This window comes from Physeter macrocephalus, chromosome 6 (assembly GCF_002837175.3).
Source record: "Physeter macrocephalus isolate SW-GA chromosome 6, ASM283717v5, whole genome shotgun sequence".
Taxonomy (NCBI): domain Eukaryota; kingdom Metazoa; phylum Chordata; class Mammalia; order Artiodactyla; family Physeteridae; genus Physeter; species Physeter macrocephalus.
In genome coordinates this window covers 34,237,783-34,246,230 of record NC_041219.1, presented here as the reverse complement: position 1 = coordinate 34,246,230, position 8,448 = coordinate 34,237,783, and the positions used below count along the sequence as shown (strand labels likewise).

General features: G+C 40.7%; 1 protein-coding gene across 8 annotated transcripts in view; it reads right to left on the bottom strand.

The window, feature by feature from the left end:
- Positions 1-203: 203 nt before the first annotated feature.
- The window catches only part of ANO4 (anoctamin 4), a 459,956-nt gene continuing 451,711 nt past the window's right edge, over positions 204-8,448 (bottom strand). For all 8 annotated transcript variants that reach the window (XM_024127263.2, XM_024127265.2, XM_024127267.2 and 5 more), the window contains 3 exons: positions 4,178-4,283; positions 2,431-2,626; positions 204-262 (listed from right to left, as the gene is read on the bottom strand). In XM_024127263.2, coding sequence (XP_023983031.1) covers positions 2,435-2,626; positions 4,178-4,283 — 298 coding nt within the window. In that variant the 3' untranslated portion in view covers positions 204-262; positions 2,431-2,434. The remainder of the gene's footprint in view (positions 263-2,430; positions 2,627-4,177; positions 4,284-8,448) is intronic.

Below are 8,448 nucleotides of genomic sequence, written 5' to 3'. Positions count from 1 at the left end.
CAGCAGCATGGTTTCCCAGGCAGTCCTTTAAGGGTGCTGACCCCCCTGCCGCTGCCGACCTCGGCGACATGCACTGCGGTTGCATTTTAGTCATTCACTTGAATGTGCTTTTGCACAGCAGGGAGAAGTAAACAGAATTCAGGTCCTTGGCCTGCAAATGAACTGTTACCTGGGAGAAAAAAAAAAAAAAAAGTGTTTAAAAATTGCACAGCAGGGAGAAGTAAACAGAATTCAGGTCCTTGGCCTGCAAATGAACTGTTACCTGGGAGAAAAAAAAAAAAAAAAGGGTATTAAAATCCAAAGTACACATGATGGCTTAAAGGACATTATGTACAATGGTCTGTACTTAGTGTGAATCAAAGGCATTCGAAGAATCTGTAACCCTGAACCAAGTCAGGTATGGTATAAACATTACTGTGCCTGCTTTACAGATGAACTGACTGAGTCAGAAAGGCAGTCTGAAGGAAGGTGACTTCCTGCCAACTGTTGGGAAAATAGAGACAGACAAAGACTATGCTTTCAAGCAAAATGCAGAGATGTCCTCTTTGGGGAGAAAGCAACCCATAATGATGAGGCTAGAAGGAACTCTCAAGCGTGAAGGGCCCTGCAGCCCAGCACAGCCCCGAGGTGAGGATAGGCCACCGTGGCACGCTGGTCTCTGGGCACTGGAGCAGTTCCCTTCACTAATAATGTGTGCCTCCTACCCTAACTCAAGCCATCTGGATAGTCAGCCTTCCTCCTCTGAAAGCTGACCAGAGCCAGAGAAAAGGTGGTCAGAATGGGTGCAGGGGGCCAGGGGCTTGGAGCAAATGATAGAATCGCAGAAGGTTAAAGCCACATAGGCGCTTAAGGTATCGTTTAGTCCAACTCCTTTTCTCTGAAGATGTGGACACCGAATCCACGGGCATGCTCCACCCCGGGTCATACAGATAGAGAACGGACAGCAGATCTAGAATCCACTGGACGACGATGCAATGCTTGACAACAGTGCAAATCCGATATAGTATTTGATAGCATTTTGTTTTGTAAATGTCTCACACTCATAACCTTATTAGAGCTGCAAATTAGTTCCACCCAATAAGCAGGCTCAGAAAAATTAAGTAATTTTCCTGAACTCATATAGCCAAATGGCAGATCTGGAAAATGGCAAAATTACTAAGTAGCAAAACATTTCTTGCCTTTAGTGAAGCCAAGGCCTACTTTGGAATTGAGGGCAGAACCAGTTCAACATCTGTAGACTATTACATTATCCCTGTGGCCTGGGGTCTAGGTGATATCCTCCAAGTCCCCCCTCATACCCAACTCACAATAACCTCCTGGACTCTTAATGCAGGATAAAACTTCACTAATTTAACAACAAACATCTCTGCAGATATCTGCTATATCGTAACCTATATGAAAAGTGAGAAATATACATTTTTTCCTGTATATCTCATTTTTCTTTTGGAGGCCAAATTTTGGAAAACGTTTCAAAGTTAGTCTCCAAACAAGTGGAGAGAGAGGAATGAAGGCAAGGAAGGCAAAAGAAATGATGGAATACTAGATTCACAGAGTATAAAAACTGAGGGCTCATCTTATCACTGAAGAAACTGAGGCGCAGAGAAGTTAAGTGACTTGTCCAAGGACACACAGATAGTAATTGCCTTGCCAGAGCGAAGGTTTCAGAAGAACTTTCTGATACGTGGGAACATCATGGAAGTTTCGTACAGTGTTTTTAAGCGTAATGCACCCAACCTTTATTAATTAAATGTGCATTTAATGGGTGCCATGTACTTACCGCTGTGCTAAACCTGCTGGAAGAATAAATTACAGTCCCTAGAGACTTTCCTAAAGATGCTTACAGTTGTGCTGGGGAAGCCTAATAACTATTTGAAAACCACAAATTAACGACACATATCGCTATCTGTCAGTACGTGTGGTACTGATGCAGTAACCAGAGATGTTTATAAGGAGTAAGTCTCAGTGGGCTGATGAGTCTGAGGAAACCTTAGCGGGTGTGGCCTGACATGGATCAGCCTGGCAGGAAACAATAAATGGGTGATGGAGGGAAGGCCATCTAGGGTGAGATGAAAAAATGACTTTAATATCCCCATGGTAACATGCCCCTTCTTTCTGATGAAAAGAGAACAGCCAGGCTAGAGTGGAAGGGGTGGAGGGTTTATTTCAGGGGACACCTAGGCCAACTCAGGAAGACCTCGGCTGCCAGGCCAGAGTGTGACACGGAGACAGAGAAGAGTTGCAGGAGTTGTGTGCAAAGGGAAGATTAAGTTAAATTTGCAGTTTTAGTAAGAAACAAGCTGGTTTTGAAAGCTTCTAAAGGATTTATTTGCATCCCCATCAGGAGAACAATGGCAAGCTTTGATTCAGGGAGTTGAAAGCGCCCCTCCCAGCCAAGGAGAGGTTTCAGACCATGAAACACTTCTCACCGACCTGGTCACGGCCACTCATTGTGGTGTGCTTTTCCATTTTTCTTCCTCTCTTTTCGTTCCTTCTGAAGACGCTCCAGTTCTGCTTCATACATCATCTCCTGAATCAAGTACTTCTCTCTTCTCATTCGATCCCTTAGATCTTTTGGGAGGTCTGGGATCAGATATGAAATGAGGTGTTTTATACAAAACACGAGGTGCTAAAAACACAGGGGAGAATACAACAGAGTCAGGTCTATTGTGCAGCCTTAGCGGAAAGAGCTCTGGGAGCTGGTCAAGAACAGGGATGTGGAGCCTCTGGTGTGTCTGGAAAGTGGAATAAGGCCAGGGGAGGTGTGTGAGAGGAAGTAGAGTCACAGGGATAGGTGAGGACTGAACTTGGTGTAATGGCACCATACAGGGAATGAGAAGAGGACTCAGGAAGGAAGGCGGAGAAGCAATGGCCAGAAAATGCAAAGGAGAGCCAGAAGAATATACTGCGGAATCAGAAAGCCCAGGTTTGAATTCCAGCTCTACTTTTACCACTTAAGAGCTATCTGTTTACCTGAGGATAAGTCACTCTGAGCCTTGAGCCTCAATTCCCTCATCCACAAAATGGGTGTTATTATGAAAATTTTAAGAAAATATTTTAAAATGCTTCACAGATTGTGAAATACTTTATTGCAGTGGTCTGGAACCAAAACCACAATATCTCCAAGGTATGCCTGAATAGGAAACTTCTAGTCTGAGCCAAGAGGCAGCCTTCACTTGCATTAATCTGGCTTTAATATAAATATGTAACAAGAGAGATGAAAGTTCCATTTATGGGTATAGTTACGGGAATGCAAACTATTTTTAGTGGCAATTTTCTTAAAGACTAAAAGAAAATAGATGGTGTATTTTTATTGACACATAATACAGGCAATTACTAGGTACATTATACTTTATAAGTAATGTCATGATGACGCATAACCAGAGGCTACCACTTGTAACACTCAGTTCAGTGTTTTCCAAACATTGTCCTTAAACATCAGAAGCATCTTGGAGGGCTGTGAAAAGCAAATTGCAGACATAATGTATCAGAATCTCTGGGAGTGGGGATGAAAAAACTGCAATTTTCCTGAATTTTAAGAACAGCAGCCCTAGAATATTAAACTTAGGACCAATGGGACTTCCCTGGTGGTCCAGTGGTAAAGAATCCACCTTCCAATGCAGGGGATGCGGGGTCGATCCCTGGTTGGGGAACTAAGATCCCACATGCCGTGGGGCAACTAATCCTGCACGCCACAACTACTGAGCTCGCACACCTCAACTAGAGAGCCCACGTGCCACAAACTACAGAGCTCATGTGCTCTGGAGCCCGTGTACCAGAACTAGAGAGAAGCCCGTGCACAGCAACGAAGAGCCCGCGTGCCGCAACAAAAGATCCTGCATGCCTCAACAACGATCCTGCATGCCACAACTAAGACCAGATGCAGCCATAAAAATAAAATAAATAAATTAATTAAAAAATAAATACTAAAAAAATAAATTTAGGACCAATGATTCCTGACTTATTCTTTAACAGTCAACCCTGGACTTTCAAATATTTCTTAGAAAATTCAAGTACTTTAAGGAGAAGAAAAAGAAGAGAAAGAGATTACACAGTATTACTTATCCTGCTTCTGGACATAAATAATCATATTGAAAGTTCTCATAACTTACATTCATTCATTACTTCTAGTTACTTCATTATGTCAAAGGAAATAGAGGAGTTGGTTGAGAAAACGTACCTCGAACACAATGATAAAAGCCAGTCGGGCTGCTAAGACATGCCAGAACTGCAGTGTGTAGCCGTAGGGCACCAGTGAATGAGGAGGCTCACGGTAGTCTCGGTATCTATAAACAGACAGGAGAGTGTTACGTTCCAAATTATGATTTTCCTGACTCCCAAATCTTTTCCGTCCCCACTATGTAGTCCTCATTCACGGGAGAAAAGTATACAAAGTTTCTGTATACTAGACATCTGTTGTTTTGCTTGTCCAGCATCTCTTCTGGTAAAAGAATCTCTCTTCTTCTCTGGAGAATTATCCGTGTGGGCTGGGCAGGGTTCTCCCCCTCCCTGACCCCAGCTCAGAAGATGAGCCAGACCTGATCACTAAGACTCATCACCAGATCTTCTGCTAGAATGATTACTTAGTGAATTAATAAGTAATTATTAAGACCACAGAAGGTAAAAGCCTGGAGCTTCTGGTGGACATCACAAACTGTGTGAAGTGAGCCTGCTTGAGAATGCAGTCAATAGAACAAAAGCAGAGCCAGCAGAAAGGTGGTCTCTTGCTGACACTGCTGGAGACTTGGGATCTAGTCATTACTGACGTTAATATCACCCCTCCAACCTGCTGGTTACCCGTACCAATGAATTTCTTTTTAAGTCAGTTTATACTGGATATCTGCCACTTGCCACTAGAGTCCTTCCTGAAATATGCTCCAACTGTAACTTCTGAGTAAGCATCAACTTCCATAGATGTCTGTTATCTACGAGGTGCCAAGCACTATCCTAGGAACTTAGATCCATGTGACTCCATTTTATCCTTACCGTATCATTACTTTTCTCAGGTGGAAAAACTGAGAAGTGACTCTCAACGTCATACAGTTTTCATGTGTTTTGAACGTTCTTTTCATTCGCTCCAGAAATGTGAGAAGATGTGGAAATATTGGTTATTACAACAGTTCTGCCCTGTAGACATACTAAATTTCCCTTGTCCAAATAAAAACTATGATTGTCCAGGTACCTAACCTTAAGGCTGGCACTAATTTGCATATGAGGATACCGGATAATTTCTATGCAGGGCAATCCTTGAAAATGTCAAGGACTACAAAAATATGAGCTATGACCATTATCATCATCAGTATCATCATCTTAATTATTATTAGTGTCTATGGAATACAATAGTAATGTATCATGATTATTTTGCCAGTAATGTGATATTTATGATGAGTACTTGGTGCTGAAATTAAGAATGAATCTGTTTTTCCTTGTCTGACTTACTTCACTAAGCATAATACCCTTCAGATCCATCCATGTTGTTGCAAATGGCAAAATTTAATTCTTTTTTATGGCTGAGTAATAGTCCATTGTGTGTGTGTATATACACATATATCTAATTATATATCACATTTCCTTTATCCATCCACTGATGGATACTTAGGTTGCTTCTATACTTTGGCTATTGTAAACAATGCTGCTATGAACATTGGGATGCATGTATCTTTTCTAATTAGTGTTTTCATTTTCTTCAGATATATACCCATATGCTTAGTGAAGTAAGTCAGACAAAGGCAAATACTGTGTTTTTGCTTACATGTGGAATCTAAAAAATAAAACAAATAAATGAATGTAACAAAATAGACTCATAGATACAGAGAACAAACTAGTGGTTACCAGTGGGGAGAGGCCTGGGGGGAGGGCCAAGATAGGGGAGGGGATTAAGAGGTACAAACTACTAGGTATAAAATAAATAATATACAAAGATGTAACATACTGCACAGGGAATATTACCAATATTTTATAATAACTTTAATTGGCATATAATCTTTGAAGATATCAAATCACTATGTTGTACACCTAAAGCTAATACAAAGTTGTAAATCAACCATACTTAAAAAAAAAATGAATGTTAGTGCCTTCAAACTGTTGGTTCTCCCTATGATGATAAGGATTAGATAATCATTGAAAACACTCATTCTAATATATTGTTACATAATCTGCTCCTGTCATAGGTCCAATAAACAATGCCTGAAATTTTAGGAAGAATAATTTTATTCAGGACTAAAAGTTTGCATAGACTATTCTAACCTTCTTTTACTTTTTGCAGAGCACAGGTAGTCAAGAACTAGGAATTGTGTGTTCCAATTAAGATAACAAATTCCTTTATTTGTCTTTAGCTACCTATAGTTCAAATATAGTCCACGTAAATATTCTAGAAGGAAAAGGAGCAGTATGCTTTTTATGATACACATGGTTAATTATCAGACAAAAGTATATATAAAAGGAGGGAACCTGAATTGCTTCAAGAGTCACCATCATTGGGGCTTCCCTGGTGGCAGAATGGTTAAGAATCCGCCTGCCAGTGCAGGGGACATGGGTTCAAGCCCTGGTCCGGGAAGATCCCACATGCTGCGGAGCAACTAAGCCCATATGCCGCAACTACTGAGCCTGTGCTCTAGAGCCGGTGAGCCACAACTACTGAAGCCCACGTACCTAGAGCCCGTGCTCCGCAACAAGAGAAGCCACCGCAATGAGAACCCCGCGTACCGCAACGAAGAGTAGCCCCTGCTCGCCCCAGCTAGAGAAAGCCCACATGCAGCAACGAAGACCCAACACAGCCAAAAATAAAAACAAATTAATTAATTAATTTTTTAAAAAAAGAGTCACCATCATTGACTCCTTAAACTTTCTACACAATAGTGTTCATTAGAAAAGGAAATTCTTTTCAGGACCCACTGCTCCCTTCCCTATTTATGCTCTTCTCTGCTCTTGACTTTTGCCCTTTGTTTTGTCTGCTCCATCTCCTAGCTTCTCAGATCTTGTTTGGCTTTTAATTTGAAGCATTTTGACAAATCTCTTCCTCCTCAGATACCTTCTAAATTCACTGGGTGGAAAATCATAGTTTTTCCTTGATCTTGCAGACCATTTTCCTTGACCATTTCCAAAAAATACAATTCAGATGTGTCATTCTTAAAATGCATGCTGTAAACTCATAACAAATAAATGAATTCCATTATTCAGCATAGCTGAATAAACTAGTACACATCAAATATAAACAGCCATTAAATATAAGTATGAAAACTAGAAAGTTGAAATACTTTTATCACTCAATGAGAGTAGATTATCAAACACAATGACCATTTGTAAAACTGTACACATACGATATGCAAAAGGTAAAGGGTTTTAAGCGGTGGTTTTAAATGTTAATTTATGGTGTTTTAGTATTTTAAAAATTAATATTCTTTACATGTGCTTTTTAATATTTAGGAAACACATACTCATGGCTATGGTGAGTTGGCAACATTTTAGATAATTTCTATGTACGGATCAAGTTGTTGAGAATATGCATCTATTTGTTCAGGCTGTGTGTCATATACATCCATTTGTGATCTGTCACAGAGTTCAGCTAACCTGTACTCAGAGGAACACAACGCGTCTACATTGGCACTTAGGTTCTGAGAACGAGAATCAGAAGTTGTGAAATTCTTAGGAAGTTTGTTCTCAGAAGCAGCAGGTTTCTGGCTTCCTACTCTCTTAAGCCATTGTACCATAAAGTCAAGTTTCTATCTAGAAAATTTCTTATTGCTACCCTAAGGGAATTAAAACTCAGTGGTGCCAATGAGTTTGTCATTTGCTTTGCTGCTGGCAGCTGTCTCCAGAATTATGTGCTGGAAAGTATACTGGAACCATGTTTGGGGTTTGCCTGACTAATAATGATCTTGGGTAATTCATGAAGCGTCTCTGGACATCAGTTTTCCCTATCAACAAACTTAGGGTGTGTCCCACCCTGCTCTAAAATTTTGGACTCACTCTTTTCTTCTATGAGCTTGCAGATGACTGTTGTAAGTGGAGCTCTCAGTTCACACTGCAGTCTATCCCTGGTCTCTTGGCCTTTTCCACTCAGCAGAAGTTTTGGTGAGGGCAGTGCTCAGATGTCATTTGTACCCCGTGTTTCTGTTTTTGATGCAGTCTAATTTTTTTGCAAAATGATCGGCTGCATGTTCTCTGGCACTTGTAAAAAGAAAACACTTCCCTGCCCTTCTGTAGAAACAGCCAGGACACCAAGCCTCAAGATAATCAGTTTCACTCTTCTGATCTTTTAGCCTAGTACCTTCCAAGATACAATGTAGCCCAGTGGTGTTAATGTTTGGAGGATTTTTCCAAGTGAGTCAGAACTGTTTGCAGAAAGTAAAATTTTAAATTTCTTGGCTTCAATTTTACATGTGGGAAAGGTGGGGTGTTCCCTTTTGGCATAAGTTAGTGAATTCTCTATAGCTGCTTTTATTTCTCAGG